Genomic DNA, 18,594 nt, shown 5'->3' with positions numbered 1-18,594 from the left:
TCTCTCCCTCAGAGATCCTTTGTGCTTGCCCCATGTTTTCTTAAATTCTAATGCTGCCCTTGACACAGGTAGGCTGTTCATGCATTCACTACCCTTTCTGTAAAGAAATATTTCCTTGGATTACTCCCAAGTCAACACTGTAATTCATACCATGCTCTCTCATTCCAGAGCTTCCTTTCTGTTGAAAGAGATCTGCCTCCTGTGCATTTATTCCTTAGAAGTATTTAAATGTCTCTATCATCTTCCCTTTCCTCCAGGGTATACTTTATGATAAAGACATTTGACCATTTTAGTAACTGCCTTCTGGATTCTATTCAATTTCTATCCTTTTGAAAGTGTGGTCTCCAGAATCATACATAGCTCAGACTTGTATAGAGGCAATATTGTATCCTTTTTCCTAATGGTTATTCCTGTGCATCCTCGCATCCTTCTGGCTTTTGCTGTTGCCTTGTCTACTATTTATTTATAAGTTTTATAGACCGTTATTCGGAATATACCATCATAACAGTTTACATAAATAATTTAAAATAAAACAGTTAAATGAAATAAAAACAAAATACAATCTTAATCAATAATATCAAAACAAAATAAAACAAAATACAATAATCAATAAAATCAAAATGTCAATCATAACAAAACAATAAAATCAAGTAATTTTAAAACTTGATTTTGCCTAATCTGTCCTGCATCTGTATTCAATCTAATCATGGAGTTTCTCCATCAAAGGCCTTGCAAAATAGCCAAGTTTTTACATCCTTCTTGAATGATATAAAATTCTGCTGGAGTCGTAACTTTTCAAGTAATGTATTCCAAATGTTTGGGCCGGTTAGGGAAATCGCTCTATCTCTGACTTGTGAGAGATAGACTGAGATCTCTGGCCACCTTAAGATAATCAGATATCACCCCCAGATTTTGCTTTTGTGCACAGAACAACTTTGCCCTGTGTACTGTACTTTTCTCAAGTTTTTGCAACCTAAATTCGTGACTGCATTTTTAGCATTAAATTTTAGCTGTTAGTCTAGATCAGTGGTATTTATTTCCAGTCCTTGAGGGCTGCAAATAAGTGAGGTTTTTGGGATATGCCTAATGAATATGCATATGAGAGATTTGGATTCACACTGCCTCAGTTGTGTACAATTTCTCACATATATTAAGGATATTCTGAAAATCCAAAGTTTGTGGCTCTCGGTCTGGAAGTGAATAAAGTGAATACCACTGCTGTAGACCATTTCTCAATCTTCACTAGATTCCTCATCTTTCCACTCATTCCAGGGTGTCTTCCCTGTTGCAAATTTTGGTATCATCCATAAAAAGGCAAACCTTTCCCAATAGCCCTTCTACAGAATCACTAACAAATGTTAAACAGAACTGGACCAAGGACCGATCCTGTGGCATGCTGCTAGTAGCCTCCTTTTCCACAAGTGAACTCCTAGTACTATCCTTTGCCTTACATTCATCCAGTTTAACTCAATCACTTTTAGGGCCCATACAAATACACCAGATAAGTCATTTGTGCATAACTGTCAAAAGCCTTTCTGAAATCAAAGTACACTACATCTAGTGTGCTCTTTCTGATCTTACTGTGGTCACCCAATCAAAGAAATTGATTAATTTGTCAAAACTTATCTCTGATAGAGCTGTGCTGCCTCAAATCATGTAATCCATTGGGTTTCAGGAACTGCACTCTCTTTTATTTTACTAGTGATTCTATTCTACTAACCATGAAGGTCATACTGTCCAGTCTGTAGTTCTCAGACTCCTTACTACTTTTGTCAAGAGGAACCATGTGTCCCAGTCTGACTTTTTCAATATTTCCAGAACTTCCTACATTGCCTTATGACCCAAAGATGTATCCTGTCCATTCCCATTGTTTTATCTAGTTTTGCTATCTTATGAACAGTCTTCTGAAAACTCTCTACCTCACTTACAGATCTTTGTGCGGCAGGTTTTGTTATCTAGTCCTGCCCGAATCCCTCCCTCAGTGAATACTGACCAGAAATAGCAAGCAGTTTTTCTGTTAGCCTCTTCATATTCCCTCCTACTTGCCTTTGAATCTAAAACCCTACTTTTGTACCTCCTTTGTCACTAATATCTAGTCTCATCGCCCTCTTACTATATTAGCTATTTTTTTCTTTCAATTTAGCTCATGCCTTTTCATTTTGTCTTCATGCTTCTGATTTTCTCAGCTTCTCTTTGCTTTTCCAGATAGTTGCCTGTGTTCCTTGTTCTGCTGTCTCTTGTTTTTATTTGGGGCAGTCTGTGGCTAAGGAACCAAAGAACCTTAAACTTTGTTTCCTTTAGAAAACAGGATGTGGGATATAGATCTACTGTATGTCTTTCCTTCAATTCCGTTGGTGAGAACAGTGCAGAAGGTACTGAAAGGACTAGTCACATCTTATCTTTATTGCTATAGCTTGGCCTCCCAAGACAGTGTCTGGTCAACAGATTAATGCTTCCATGTCACTCAGAAGCAAGTCACCAACTATCACTACTCTCTGCTTCCAAGGTACAGTGGAAGATCCAATTTCAGCTTTGGAGCTTCAATTTCAGTTCCTCTTGCAGAGCTGCATATCAGTTCTTCAGTTCAAAGTAAATTGGAGTTGTAGGTGTAGGATCTAGTGGCTTCAGTAGTCTTGGTCTAGCTGTCACCTTGTAGTCTAGTTTCACCTCCTCACCCGGTCCCACTGCTTATTTTCCATTTTTTTCTCAAGCATTTCATCAGCTATAGTTTTCATTCTTCCAGATGCTTCTTAGCCTTCCAACTTCCTCTGTTCCCTGAGAGTCAACATGCAGGTTCTTCACGGTGGATCAGGGTATCTATCTGGACAGTTTCAGTAGTAGTAACAGTGGTGATTAGTGTTCCCCAGCCATCCTTCTGCTATTAGGTGTCTCTTTCAACAGTTATCAAAAGCAGTGGGTCCTGCAAGTAAAATCAGCTAGCCCTTGTAATCTTTTCCCCTCCATGCTCGAATTCCTGTTTTCAAGACTGTTTACACACTTGTTGCATTAGAAATTTCACAGAATCTAGTTACCTTTCATGAACTTCTTGGGCCTCATGACAAGTCCAGCTTTAGATCCTGAAGTTACGCAAACGTTTGTATCTACTAAGTCAGTGATTCTCAATCTCTCATGACTAATGTACTCTTTTCAAGAGTTGGAGATCTTAACTACACCCAGGTTTACAAACATTTACAGCAAATACTCTTCTTTTTTTCCCCCCCCCCTCGGTGATTCTTTCTGGACTCAGTCTTGTCTCAACTTCATTTCCTAGTTCTCTTATCCATTGTCTCTTCTGTGCTTGTCTCCTTTCTTTCATCTCCCGCACCTCTTTCTCATATCAATCTTTAATTTCCTAATCTTTCAACACTCTCTCCTTTTGTTATTTTACTGATAAGAACATAAGAAATTCCCATGCTGGGTCAGACCAAGGGTCCATCAAGCCCAGCATCCTGTTTCCAACAGAGGGCAAACCAGGTCACAAGAACCTGGCAAGTACCCAAACACTAACATCATCCCATGTTACTGATGCCATTAATAGCAGAGACCATTCTCTAAGTCAACTTGATTAATAGCAGTTAATGGACTTCTCATCCAAGAACTTATCCAAACCTTTTTTTAAACCCAGCTACACTAACTGCACTAACCACATCCTCCGGCAACAAATTCCAGAGCTTAATTGTGCGTTGAGTGAAAGAATTTTCTCTGATTTAGTCTTAAATGTGCTACTTGCTAACTTCATGGAATGCCCGCTAGTCCTTCTATTATCCGAAAGTGTAAATAACTGATTCACATCTACTAGTTCAAGACCTCTCTTGATTTTAAAGACCTCTATCATATCCCTTCTCCAAGCTGAACAGCCCTAACTTCTTCAGCCTTCCCTTATAGGGGAGCTGTTCCATCTCCTTTATCATTTTGGTTGCCCTTCTCTGTACCTTCTCCATCAATTATCTTTTTTTGAGATGCGGCGACCAGAATTATACACAGTATTCAAGTATTTTATGGGTTATGCCAACTATAAAGGCTGTCATATTTCGATAAATGTTTAGTTTTATTATATCTTTACCAGGTCAGCCATTTTTTTTTCTAGTAGAGTTTATGGTTTATCATTTCTATAGGACTGTTCTCTTAGAGCACTAATGTGATTTATACATGTCTTGACATAATCAGTATTGCTAACATGGGTGCCTGGGAAGGGAGGCAATGATTGTGGAGCAAGGTTAGCTTCCATTTGGGTTAGAAAGTCTTAGAAAATATCAAGTCTGCAGTACTTTTAAGAGATTGCTAGTTTGAGAGAATATTTAATACAGGTACTTGTGGTTAGTGCTTTAGACTTACTGTGTCCGATTATATAATCTGAATTTTGACCAATAGAAGGCATGTCTTCTCAGAATCCACTATGTTTGTTAAGCTTTACATTGATGGTGTGAAATTTTTGCTTCTCCTAGACTCTGACCAAGACAACTCTGATAATAACACAATATTTGTCCAAGGTTTGGGTGATGATGTTTCAGCTGACCAAGTAGCAGATTATTTCAAGCAGATTGGCATCATAAAGGTGTGTGGTTAGCTGTAATTAAGATATTCAATGATATAACAAGACCTTTTTATTCCTACATGAAACATTAGTATAACTGAGAATATATGTGCTGCGGGTTTTTATTTTTTTGTTTCTTAAACTCTTAAATACTGTAAGTCGGGTTTTTTTGGGGGTTTTTTTTTTTTACCAAACCTAAAATGCTTTTATAGCTGGGGAAAAGGGAGCTTTTAAAACCCTCCCCTCTTCCCACCACCACTCAATTCTAAATTTAAATTGCCAACTTCAGATTACACATACCTTGTCTGACTTCTGTCATATGTGTTTAAAGTCTTTGTCCTACTATCTCACCCTTCCAGGGAGATCCAGGAGCATATAGAAAAGCAACAGAGTTTTGCAACCTTGGTGGTGCTCCTCCGCACCACTACTTTTAAGCAGATACTGTACTTCTGGGCTGGTCTTATCCTTTTTAAATATCTAATTTCTCCTGTATGCAGCTGAACCGTGCATGTTTAAACAGTTTTTGCTGTAGGAAGTCCATAAAACAAAGTAGTAGAAAACAGTTTAATCTATGTAAATTATTTGTAATCTGTTTTCAGTGGTGTCAGAGAAAATGTTATTTTCATAAAATGTTTCCATAATAATAGCGAGAGGGTAAAAATGATCTGGTAGTAAAGTAGATTAAAAGATGCTGGTATAATTGGCCCTCCTCTTCCCTTTTACGTTAACTTACCTTTTCTTCATGTTCAGGGCATAGTTACCGTATTTCTTCGATTCTGAGACGTCACAATTGTAAGACACACACTAGTTTCAGTACCACCAGAAATGTAAAAAGCTTTGCTTAAAGAAAAAATACATTTCACAGAATATCTTTAAAAAATATTTTTAGGAATTTTGTAGAATTTTGAGTGATATTTCTATGAATGATTCTAAGAGTAAAATGAAACTCACAAATAACAGTATATCGAATATTTTTAATATACAGTAATAGAATTCAATACAAAAACAATAACTGACAATCTTCTGCTGACACCTTCCGGAAAAATTAAGAAAGCACCGGCATCAAAATTGGCAGAATGCTTTCAACAGCTTGGAAGCTAATCCCAGAAAGAATAGTGCAGCACTCAAGGTTGCAAACGATATGGTTATTTACTATGAAGGTCGGTATATAAAACTGTTAAATAGTGAAACACTACCATAAGCAATGGTACAAAATTCTACCACAGGTATTTTACGGTATTACTGTAGTAATTTCATCCTTCCAAATCCATATGAGACAGATTCATCAGAGTCGGATTCTTCGGAGACCTCTTTATCTTCATTATCCCATAATATATAGTCTTCAGAATCATCAAGAGCGTTGGTGATGCAATATTTAAAAAATGAGTGCTGCACTATTCTTTCTGGGATTAGCTTCCAAGCTGTTGAAAGCATTCTGCCAATTTTGATGCCGGTGCTTTCTTAATTTTTCCGGAAGGTGTCAGCAGAAGATTGTCAGTTAACAGCCAGGATTCATATTCCTTTCTTAAATGGTTTGACTGAAACGTCGAGTGGCTATAGTTAGTCATGCCAACCAAGTCACCACGTTTTTGCACAATTTTATTTTTCACCTGGTCAGACAAATGACCCCTAAATGCATCATGTTAGGTGGGTTAAAAAGACGTCCAGGACGTCCATTCCACACAACACTTAGTCTTCCATGAGCTCTGCCGTCATCCATCCATTTTTTTTGGCATGCTTTTTCGATTTAAATTAAGTATGGTGGCAACTTATGACCATCAGCGGTGATGCATAATATCACAGAGATGCTGTTTTTCGTAGCCAGTACTTATAATCTTGACTTCTTTAGCACCTTTAGCGTTGACAGTATAATTTTGAGGCATATCAAAGAAGACTGGTGTTTCATCAGCATTTCCATTTTGACTGAACTCATTTTTTTTCCCCTTAGTTTGATCATGTTCGCTGAAAGTTAATCAGATTCTGTTCAAAGTCTGCAGGAATGTTTTGACAGATGTTCAGCGTCTTAATAACCCACTACAATGCATGAGTCTCACACCAGCCCCGACTGCCTTTAAAAATTGTTTCCTCTATTCTGAGGGACTTGGTGACTTTTCTTTTTAATGATATTTTATTGAAACATTTGAACTTGTACAAACATCTAGTAATACATAATACATTATATACTGTTTCATGATATCATGTTTGTATCAAATTACATCTTATTCGATTACAGATTTAGGCTAGCATCTGAATTATAACACCAAATATTATTTGCTATTATGGGAGGTACAGATAGGCATATCCTGCCACCTATATTCTAATACTTATGGATGTCCAGTTCGCCATTTTAGATATGGGGACCACATCAAGGAAAACCTAGGTAACGTATGATGCTTATGGGCTGTCAACTTATAAAGCTCACACATCTTGTCTATCTTTAGGATAATCAAATTTGAATATGGAGGATTGGCTAGTTTCCAGGCCGCTGCTATAACACATCTGGCAGCTTTATTATTTGATGTGCCATTAACCAATCCTTCCTGGAGCTTTCTATGACTGCATTTAATAAAGCATTATCGGGGGATAGGTGGATGTTAATTTTTAAAATTTGCTGAATTATAAGAGAAACTGTCCCCCAGAATTTTACTATTTTAGGACACTTCCACCACATGTTGAAAAAGGAACCTTTTTGACCACATCCCCTCCAGCATAGGTCTCCTTTTGATATATTGGCTTTAAATAACCTGACAGGTGTAAAATGCCACCTCAATAAAACTTTGTAACTGTTTCCAGAAAGCAGTACAGATATAGAACTCCTTTTAGTATTAAGAAAGATCATATCCCATGATTCATCCTAGAGTTCTTTCCCTAGATCAGTTTCCCACACCTTTTATATAGGTTGGCTTCTGGCTTGGATCATTAAGAAGGCTGTATATCTTAGTGATTTCCTCCTTTGATCTTATCTGCCTGTTCACCCCAGTGTTCAAATTGGTTTTCCCCATAGATAAATCTTCTATTTTCCCAAGTGGAGGAAGTGACACAATTGGACATATGGAAAATATATCCTTATCCAGGAGTTGATATTTTTCTTTAAGATATGTTAACAACCCTGCTGAACCCTAAATGTTTCCCAATACAATCTTTATTATCCCAGGACAAGCAGGATGCTAGTCCTCACATATGGGTGATGTCACTCAAGGAGCCCTAATGCGGGAAAACTTCTGGCAAAGTTTCTAGAAGCTTTTAACTGGCAGCCTGGGGCTACTGAGCATGCCCAGCATGCCAGGATATTCCCTGCCACAGGGGTCTCACTTCAGTCTTTTTTTTTTCCACACTGCCATCTACATCGCGGTCACAGGAGCCCTGTGAGGTTTTCCTCACAACTTGACAGAAAAGTCAATAATTTGTTTAAATAATTTGCCCCATTTCGGGTCTCATACTGTTTGTCACCGGACGGTGACAAACAAATTAGCTTTCGCTAATAAATTCAGCTGTTTTCCATCGGACGTCGAGTCAACATGTAGTCAGGCTTCAAAAAGTGCCCAGCCTGCAACCGAACAATGTCCATAACGGACCCGGATACTGAATGCATTCGGTGCCTTGGAGGACAGCACGACATCGCTGCCTGTCCAGAATGCCAGGAGATGACTGCAAAGGGCAGAAAACTCCGCCAAGAAAAAATGGCACAGATTTTTCAAATCCAATCGGGGCCTTCACTGACAACTTCTACAAAATCATCACCGGTAGGCCTCACTAAAAAGATTCTCATCAAGAAAAGGCTTCTGGAGGGTTCGGGCGATGCCTCTTCTCCAACACCCTCCACTTCATCGACAAGGTCGGTATCGGAACCAAGATCGAAGCACAAGCACCGGCATCGATCTATCCTGCCGCTTCCACCGCCGGACGAACCGATAGCTAAAAAGCAAAAGTCTTCCTCAACCTCGATGACTACGGTTCCATCGGTTCCAGTATCGATACCATCGACATCACAGCAAGTATCAACTTTGATTCCTGACTTGACTGTGTTAATCAAATAGTCACTGATGCCTTACAGCATCAAATTCCGGTGTCATCACCGATGCCGACAACCATGTCTATGCCAGCGGGATCGCCGATGTCAGCAGTCCTTTCGATACCGGCTTCACAGCCGATGCCGGCAACTCAGATACCGATGCCAGCAGTGTCTTCCTCGATTTTGCTGAGGGCTACATCAATGACGGGACCTGGTTCAGGCGTTCATACCATCGGTGCCTTTACCATTCTCGATGCCTTCGATGCCAGCCCGACCTATACCATCGATGATTCCTATCTCGATGTTTTCCTTTACCACATCATCGATGCCATCGGTTACACAATCAATGTCTCTCTACAACATGGCACCATCCAAACCCCCTTTGCAAAGAAAAACATTTTCTAAGCAAAAGTCATCGGGGAAATTCAAGCATTCTTTGCCAAATCCTTCTCTCACAGTTCCAGACACTTCCAATTCTGAAGCACAATTACACAGCCTTCTCACTAAGATATCAGGATCTTCTAGCTTCATTGCCCATTATGCCTGGGCAAGAAGAGGAGGAGCAACAAACTTCACCTGATCCACAAGATCCTTTGCAGGGCCCTTCTGGGATACCTCCACCTCAGAGGCCTGAGCCTCCTCAATATCCAACACCAACTTCTGATACCTGGTCAGATACAGAATCTGAGCCCTCTTCAGAAGATTTCATGTCTGATCCCTCTCCACCTCAATCCAAGAAAGTCGCCTCCAGAGGACCTCTCATTTTCATCTTTTATTCAGGAAATGTCCGAGTCCATACCCTTCCAACTACAGGCTGAATAGGATGAGAGGCAACAGACACTAGAGATATTACAGTTTGTGGATCCTCCTAAGCACAATCTGGCCATCCCTGTCCACGAAGTGCTACTGCAGCTTCAGCAGAGGATTTGGGAACACCCATGTACAACTCTTGCTGTTAATAAAAGGGTAGATTCTACCTATCTAGTTCAAGCTGCCCCAGGATTTGAGAAACCTCAACTTCCTCACAATTCCCTTGTGGTTGAATCTGCTCAGAAAAAATCTCGCAGAACCAGAACTCATGCTTCAATCCCTCCAGGGAAGGACAATAGGTTTTTAGATCAGATGAGAAGAAAAATCTGCCAGGGAGCCATGCTCAACTCCAAAATTGCAGCATGCCAACTTTACATGACCCAACACCAGAGAAATATCTGGAAACAGATTGAGGAATTTCTACCCTCTCTGCCTCAACAACACCAGGAGGCAGCACAAATCATAATCCAAAAGGGCTTGGATGCAGGGAAGCACAAGGTCAGAGCAGCCTATGATGCTTTTGGAACATCCTCGAACAGCAGCATCGGGCATTAGTGCCAGAAGATGGGCCTGGCTAAAGGCTTCTGATTTACGCCCAGAATTCCAGGACAAACTAGTAGACCTTCCCTGTCAGGGAGATAATTTGTTTGGCACTAAAGTGCAAGATGTGGTCGCTCAACTTCGAAAGCACTCAGAGACACTAAAACAACTCTCCATGCTGCCTCATGACCCTGCAAACCCACACAAGTTGCAGACCACCGCGTAGGGAACCAAAATGTCCCTTCTACCGTCCAAAGAGGTACTATCCTCCTGCTTCTAGGCCAAGACCTCCAAGGTCTCAACAAAGACCTCAACAAATACAGCAGCGGTCTGCGAGGCCCCAACCAGCTCCTCAAACTGGGCCTGCCTTGGGCTTTTGAAACAAACTTCAGAGAACAAGGCCTATATTCCAATCCCCAAACCACCTTGCCAGTTGGAGGAAGAATATCCCATTTCTACAAGGAGTGGACAGCAATAACATCCGATCATTGGGTCCTTTCGATAATCCATCAAGGCTACCGCCTCGACTTCACATCGCTCCCTCAGGAGTTTCCACCACAAAATTCCCATCTCGATCACACTCGCATCCTTCAATTACAAACAGAATTATCCACTCTTCTGCAATCAAGAGCTGTGGAACCAGTACCACACAGTCAGAAGGGCAGAGGATTCTATTCCCGGTATTTCCTCATTCCAAAGAAAACCGGAGGCCTACGTCCCATTCTAGATCTCAGAAATCTCAACAAATTCTTAAAAAAAGTTCAGGATGGTTTCTCTAGGCACCATGCTTCCACTTCTACAAAAGGGAGATTGGCTTTGTTCTCTGGATCTTCAAGATGCTTATACGCACATTCCTATATTCCCGCCTCATCGCAAGTATCTGCGATTCACAGTAGGACATCAGCATTTCCAATACCGAGTGTTGCCATTCGGCCTGGCTTCAGGTCCCAGGGTATTCACCAAATGCCTGGCAGTGATAGCAGCACACTTGCACAAACAAGGTGTTCATGTCTTTCCTTATCTCAACGATTGGCTCATCAAAAGTCAATCTCAGCAAGGAGCAATAACTTCACAGACTGGGATTCCTCATCAATTATCAGAAATCTCACATGAATCCTTCTCATCTTCTCCAATTCATAGGAGCAGAATTAAACACAGACATTGCACATGCTTTTCTACCAGAAGATCGTGCAGACACACTGTCCCTGTTGGCACACTCAATTTCCTTACAACAACAAGCGAAAGCCCATCAGTTCCTCACCTTACTAGGCCACATGGCCTCCACAGTCCAAGTCACTCCTATGGCTCGACTCGCCATGAGAGTAACCCAATGGATACAAGCCATTCAACCCTTACACTATCCAATCCAAGTAACCCACCAACTACGCTCATCACTGTTAGTGGACAACCAAGAGAAATTTACGCAAGGGCCTACCCTTCCAAAAACCAGCCCCTCTGATAACATTAACTACAGATGCATCCACCTTGGGGTGGGGAGCTCATATAAATTCTCTTCAAACTCAAGGAACTTGGACAAAACTCGAAGCCACATATCAAATCAATTTTCTGGAACTTCGAGCTATACGTTATGCGCTTCATGTGTTCAAGGACTGCCTTTCACACAAGACTGTTCTGATCCAAACAGACAACACAGTAGCTATGTGGTACATCAACAAACAGGGGGGTACGGGCTCGTATCTCCTTTGTCAAGAAGCTGCACAAATTTGGGGCTGGGCCTTGAACCAGCCCCAAATGTTCTTACAGGCCACTTATCTAGCAGGGATTCAGAATGTCCTAGCAGATCGACTCAGTTGTCAGTTCCAACCACATGAATGGTCCCTGAATCCCTCAGTAGCGACCAAGATATTCCAATGTTGGGGACAACCAACAACAGACCTCTTTGCGTCTCATCTGAATCACAAAGTAGACAACTTCTGTTCTCTACACAAACAGAAAACAGCCAGCCAAGGACGCTTTTGCTCGCCCTTGGAACTCTGGCCTACTATATGCATATCCTCCAATACCGCTTATCACCAAAACGCTGGTGAAGCTACAGCAGGACAAAGGGGTCCATGATACTCATAGCCCATATTGGCCTCGGCAAGTATGGTTTCCCACACTGCTTGACCTCTCAGTCAGGGATCCAATACGCCTGGGAGTAGCTCCCAATCTCATCACTCAGGATCAGGGCAGATTGCGACATCCCAACCTTCAATCCCTATCGCTTGACGGCATGGATGTTGAAAGCTTAATCTTACAACCACTCAATCTTTCAACTAATGTCTCTCAGGTGCTTATAGCCTCACGTAAACCTTCCACCAGGAAAAATTATTCGTTCAAATGGAAAAGGTTCACTCTGTGGTGCACCCAGAACAATATTGATCCGTTCATGTGCCCCACTACTTCTCTTTTAGACTATTTGTACCATCTTTCAAACTCTGGTCTTCAAACTTCATCTATCAGAGTACATTTAAGTGCTATCTCAGCTTATCATAACAAACTGGGAGATGCACCTATATCCACACAACCTCTTGTCAGTAGATTTATGAGAGGTTTAACTCACCTTAAACCACCAATTCGGCCTCCAGTCACCGAATGGGATCTGAATCTGGTTTTACAAGCTCTCATGCATTCTCCTTTCGAACCCATACATTCTTGTGATCTCAAATTTCTCACCTGGAAGACTATCTTCCTCATAGCCATTACATCGGCGAGAAGAGTTAGTGAATTACAAGCATTTGTCACATATGACCCTTATACAAAGTTTCTACATGAGAGTAGTTCTCTGTACACACCCAAAATTCCTACCTAAGGTAGTTACGGAATTCCACTTAAATCAAACCATAGTTCTACCCACATTCTTTCCAAGGCCTCACTCTCACCAAGGGGAAAGAGCTTTACACACTTTGGACTGTAAACGTGCATTGTCTTTTTATTTAAACCGCACTACGGGCCTCAGAAAATCCAATCAGCTTTTTGTCTCTTATGATCCAAATAAGCCAGGTAAAGCAGTGGGCAAACATACTCTATCAAACTGGTTAGCAGATTGCATACAGTTTTGCTATGAAAAAGCAGGCCTTCTTCTTCAAGGGCGAGTAAAAGCACATTCAGTACGAGCAATGTCAACCTCAGTAGCACACTTTCGAGCAATGTCAACCTCAGTAGCACACTTTCGTTCAGTGCCAATCATTGACATATGTAAAGCAGCAACATGGAGTTCTCTTCACACCTTTGCAGCTCATTACTGTCTGGCTAAACAAGGACGACAAGATTCAGCCTATGGACAATCTGTCTTAAAGAACTTGTTTCCAATTTGATCCCAACTCCTTCCACAACCAGCCTGCTGGGATCTTCGGCCGCCTCATTTCCTCAACAACACATTACTGCTAACTACATGGACAATGACTCAGCCTCTAGCTTGCTAATCACCCATATGTGAGGACTAGCATCCTGCTTGTCCTGGGATAAAGCAAAATTGCTTACCTTGTAATAGGTGTTATCCCAGGACAGCAGGATGTAGTCCTCACAGAACCCACCCGCTACCCCGCGGAGTTGGGCCTTTAGATTTTTATTATTTTATTTTTGCTAACGCTTATTGCTACATACGAGACTGAAGTGAGACCCCTGTGGCAGAGAATATCATGGCATGCCGGGCATGCTCAGTAGCCCCAGGTTGCCAGTTAAAAGCTTCTAGAAACTTTGCCAGAAGTTTTCCCGCATTAGGGCTCCGTGAGTGATGTCACCCATATGTGAGGACTACATCCTGCTGTCCTGGGATAACACCTATTACAAGGTAAGCAATTTTGCTTTTCCAATCTCTTAAAATAAAAAGGGTGAGTTCTATCCTGGAGTAAATAGGCTATTATGGAACAGCGAGGAGCTAAAAAAAATACTTCCTCCTTCCCACCAATTTGTGCTGCCAATCTATGAATACTCTTGTTTGGGCAGCTACAAAATACCACCTCAAGTGGGGTACACCCAGCCCACCTCTCAATTTATGTCTATACATTACACTACTGGCCACCCTGGCCAGTTTCCTTTTCCATATAAAGGCATACACACATTTCTACTGCTGCTCTCAAATGCTGGCAGAATTGTATCTGTAATGTTTGAAAAAGATAGATAAACTTTGGGAGAACATTAATTTTTATTGATGCTATTCTACCCATCCATGTTAGTGGAACTCTGGACCAATTATCTAAATCCTTAAAGACCTTGGAGACCATAGGTGTATAATTCAATCTAAATAAGTCCACAACCTTATTGCTAATTAAGATACCTAAATATTTTATTTTCTGGTTAACCCATTTAAAAGAAAACAAATGGGTCGGAATTTGTTCCAATGGGCCATAAATATTTAGATCCTCTTGACGTGTCAAAATTTAATCTAAAGCCTGAAACAGAGCTAAACTCAAATACCGCTTCTACAACCTGCTTCAGGGAGTTTAGTGGCCTGGACAAGGTAAACAGAATGTCATCAGCAAAGAGAGACATCTTATAGTCTGCCACCTACATCGATCCCTGATATTGATGTCAACGACCTAACCTTTATAGCTAGTGGTTCTAAGAATAAAGCAAATATTTCCTAGCGTGTAGCAGATGGACTCAGGACCAATGTGTATAGTGTACTCCTGACAGCAGTTGGAGACGGATCAGATTTCAATCTGACGTCAGCCCTAGTACATATACCCCTGCAGGAAGTGCAGCTCTTCCGTATTTTCCGTCTCCATAGCAGTTAGGGACTCTATGCACGCTCACACAGCGTTAGAGTAATTTTAACAAAGAAAACCAAAATAAGAAATCTTACCTCTACAGACGAGACCTGCTTTCCTACGGTGACACCCATTGGGTCCCTCCCCCAGTTGAGATTTTCCGGGATTTCCGCGATCCCTCGGAGGTAAGCCTCGGCCCGGCGGCCGACCCTCGGCGAGGACCTAGCCCCCGACATCGGATGAGGCTGAGAGGCAGTGGGTGCAATCTTGAACGTGGTATTTTCCATCTCTCCCCCCCCCCCCCCCCCCCCCCCCCCCCCCCGCAGCCGGAGACCACCCGGAACGAGACTGGGAAGCGCCGAGACAAGGTAAGGTAGAAATCTATTTAAAAGTCTCCAGTCTCCGAAGCTCGAGGAGCAACACAGGTCACCAGCCGGGACCAGTGCCACCGGGTTGATCTGCCCTAGCAGGGCTAGACCCCGGTCAGATCCAAGGGTCCTCCCACGTGGAGACCCTCTGAGGTGGTCGCCATATTGTCCGCATGGTCGCAGTTACCATTTTGCTCTGTTCGCCGCCCTGTCCTCCGTTTCGATCTGTGCGCACAGAGGCGAGCCGTGCGCACAAATACCTTGTGCACATAATGTCACATGCCCAAGTACCGGGCGCACAAGCCACGCGCTTACTGTGCCGGGCGCATAACTTCGACCTGTGCGCACATCTCCCTGAGCGCACACCAAACCTATGCGCACAACTTCGCACACAGGAGCGCACAACTCTATTTTACACGCACAAGCCATGACACCACCGGAAAATAAACTCAAAGCTCAGGGCCTTTGCCCAGCATGCCACATTAGAGCTGCACAGCATGAGGAGGCCACGGCCCTGTGTATACAGTGCGAAGAGGCCCTAGGGGATCCAACTCATGGCCCTCCTCAGCCGGTACCAGGCTCCAGCCTCTCGAGCAGTACACCGGACCTAGCATTGCACAGCGGGAGCCCCCCTCAAACGGGGTTCCCCAGGGACATGGCACCCCTTAGTCTATTCCCACCATCTATTTCCTGGATGGAATTCTTCAAAGGTCTGCATACCTTCGTCCACATGCAACCGGGGGCTCCACCAGAGAACCTCAACATGCTGGGCCCCACCTTCGGGGACACAGACACCTCAGATGAGGATTTAGAACCCCTGGAGGAAGGAGAACTCCCGGGGACAGAGCCCCACCGAACCATGAGACGCTTCTTCACCAAGGATGAGCTTGCAGACCTGGTTACACACAGCTTAAAAGAGATTGCTATCTCAGGCAGAAGTGCCTCAGGAAAACCTAAGACGAACCCACTATTAGAGGGACTCCGTCAGACCTCCCACCATTTTCCACTATTACAAGCTGTCCAGTAACTAATTGACCTGGAATGGAATGCCCCAGAAACTACATTCAAAGGGGGTCGGGCTCTGACAGCCATGTACCCTCTGGACCCAGCCGCCAAAGGTCTCCTGGCTTGTCCGAAAGTGGATGCCATGGTCTGCGCGGTCTTGGAGCGCACTACTATTCCGGTGGAGGGAGGAGCAGCACTCAAGGATGCTCAAGACAGACGTCTGGAATCTATCCTCAAACAGTCCTTTGACGTCTCCGCTATGTCTTTACAGATCGCGGCCTGCTGTGCCGTGGTGACACGCACCTGCTTAGCACAGACCAGGAACAACACTCCTGGGGAGGCCCTGGAAACAGCTGTATCATTCCTCGTGGACGCTGCTTCTGATCTGGTACGCACAGCAGCTAGAGGAGTGTCATCTGCCGTGGCAGCCAGAAGACAAATCTGGCTCCGAAACTGGTCAGCCAGCGCATCCTCCAAAACGAAACTCACAAGGATGCCTTTCAAGAGAACACTCCTGTTCGGAAGCGAACTAGAGAAACTAGCCAACAAATGGGGCGAGTCCCCACTGCCGCGGCTACTGGAGGACAGGAATAAGAGAAACCAGCGATCCTTCCCCCGAACCTCCAGGGGCAGAGGATCACAGTGCTTCAACCCATATAGAAGAACATATCAAGCGGCCCGCCCTGCAGGCCGGAGCCAGTCCTTTTGGAACAAGCACAACAAAAGGGGAGCCAGCTCGGGCTCCGGCCCCAGCTGCATTCTGCAATGAAAATCAGCCGACCCATCCAAAGGAAGAAGCCATAGGGGGCAGACTTGCCCTATTTTACCAAAGATGGGTCGAGATAACTTCGGACAAGTGGGTCCTATCCATCATTAGAGAGGGATATTACCTGGATTTCCACCACCTCCCTCCGGACAAGTTGGTGGAATCTCCCTGCCACGACCCTTCCAAGAGGATGGCAGTGGAAGCTACACTGACCAGATTGCTAGACTTAGAGGCTATAACACCGGTGCCTCCACAACAAATAAATACTGGACATTATTCCATCTATTTTATCGTCCCCAAGAAAGAAGGAACGTTCAGACCCATCCTGGACCTCAAGGCGGTCAACTGTCACCTGAAGATTCCTCGCTTCGCATGGAAACCCTATGCTCGGTAATAAGGGCGATACAACCGGGGGAGAGTTCCTTACATCCCTGTATCTGTCTGAAGCCTACCTACACATTCCGATCCATCAAGAGCATCAGCATTTTCTACGCTTCTCAATCCTGGACAGTCACTACCAGTTCCGGCATTACCTTTCGGGTTAGCCACTGCACCCCAGATGTTCACCAAGATCATAGTGGTAATGGCAGCAACGCTGAGGAAGGAAGGAATCCGTGTGCACCCTTATCTAGATGATTGGCTGATCAGAGCGAAATCCCCAGAGGAAAGCCACCAGGCAACCAACAGTCAAAACTCTACTGGAGAGCCTCGGGTGGGTGGTCAACACAAACAGCTGCCTGCAGCCTTCCCAATCTCTAGAATACTTGGGAGTCCAGTTAGACACAGACAAGGAGATCAAAACTGATGACCCAGTTACAAATCCTGTTGAGCGAACTTCGCCCCACAGCATGGGATTACCTACAAGTTCTCGGCCTCATGGCATCCACACTGGAAGTAGTGCCATGGGCACGAGCTCACATGAGACCGCCTACAACGCTCTCTACTATCACGATGGAATCCACTGTCCCAGAACTACACCGTACGGCTTCAGCTCCCGGACAGAGTTCAGGCCCAACTACGATGGTGGCTAACAAGAAGCCCATCTGAGCCAGGGAATGAGACTATCCTCACCAACCTGGATCCTACTCACCACGGATGCCAGCCTACAAGGATGGGGAGCACACTGCCAGGAGCTAACTGCCCATGGGCAATGGATCGAAAAAGTCAGGGTGGAACATCAATTGCCTAGAAGCCCAGGCAGTCAGACTAGCCTCAGACACAAAGCGGTCAGAGTAATGTTGGACAACGCCACAACAGTGGCCTACATCAACCGTCAGGGAGGAACCAGAAGCCAACAGGTGTCTCTGGAAATAGACCTCCTAAAGTCTTCGGAAGTGAATCTTCAAGAGATCTCGGCCGTCCACATTGCCGGGAAAGACAACGTCGCTGCGGACTACCTCAGCAGAGAAAGTCTAGATCCAGGAGAATGGAGGCTGTCGACCACAGCATTTCAACTGATAGTAAACAGTTGGAACACCAACCATGGACCTCCTGGCAAACCAGTCCAACGCCCAAGTACCCAGTTTCTTCAGCCGCAGGCGGGAACCCCAGTCCCAGGGAATCGATACCCTGGTACAGACCTGGCCACAGGAGACTGTTATACGCCTTCCCGCCGTGGCCCCTATTGGGCGCAGTCATCCACTAGATAGAACACCACAGGGGGCCAGTACTTCTAATGGCCCCGAACTGGCCAAGAAGACCGTGGTGCGAAGACTGGTGACAGGAAGCCCCCTGCCGCTACCTCCACACAGACCTGCTCAAACAGGGACCGATCCTCCACGAGGATCCAGCTCTATTCTCTCTTACGGTCTGGCCATTGAGAGGACTTGCCTAAGGAAGAGCGGATA

At 43.9% G+C, this 18,594-nt stretch overlaps 1 protein-coding gene across 4 annotated transcripts in view; it reads left to right on the top strand.

Moving 5' to 3' along the window:
* TAF15 (TATA-box binding protein associated factor 15) overlaps nt 1-18,594 on the top strand; it is a 208,388-nt gene that overhangs the window by 173,899 nt on the left and 15,895 nt on the right. For all 4 annotated transcript variants that reach the window (XM_029612772.1, XM_029612771.1, XM_029612769.1 and 1 more), the window contains one exon: nt 4,446-4,555. In XM_029612772.1, the coding sequence (XP_029468632.1) occupies nt 4,446-4,555 (110 nt within the window). The remainder of the gene's footprint in view (nt 1-4,445; nt 4,556-18,594) is intronic.

This window comes from Rhinatrema bivittatum, chromosome 8, assembly GCF_901001135.1.
Source record: "Rhinatrema bivittatum chromosome 8, aRhiBiv1.1, whole genome shotgun sequence".
Lineage (NCBI taxonomy): Eukaryota > Metazoa > Chordata > Amphibia > Gymnophiona > Rhinatrematidae > Rhinatrema > Rhinatrema bivittatum.
This window is presented reverse-complemented; position numbering and strand designations above follow the sequence as displayed.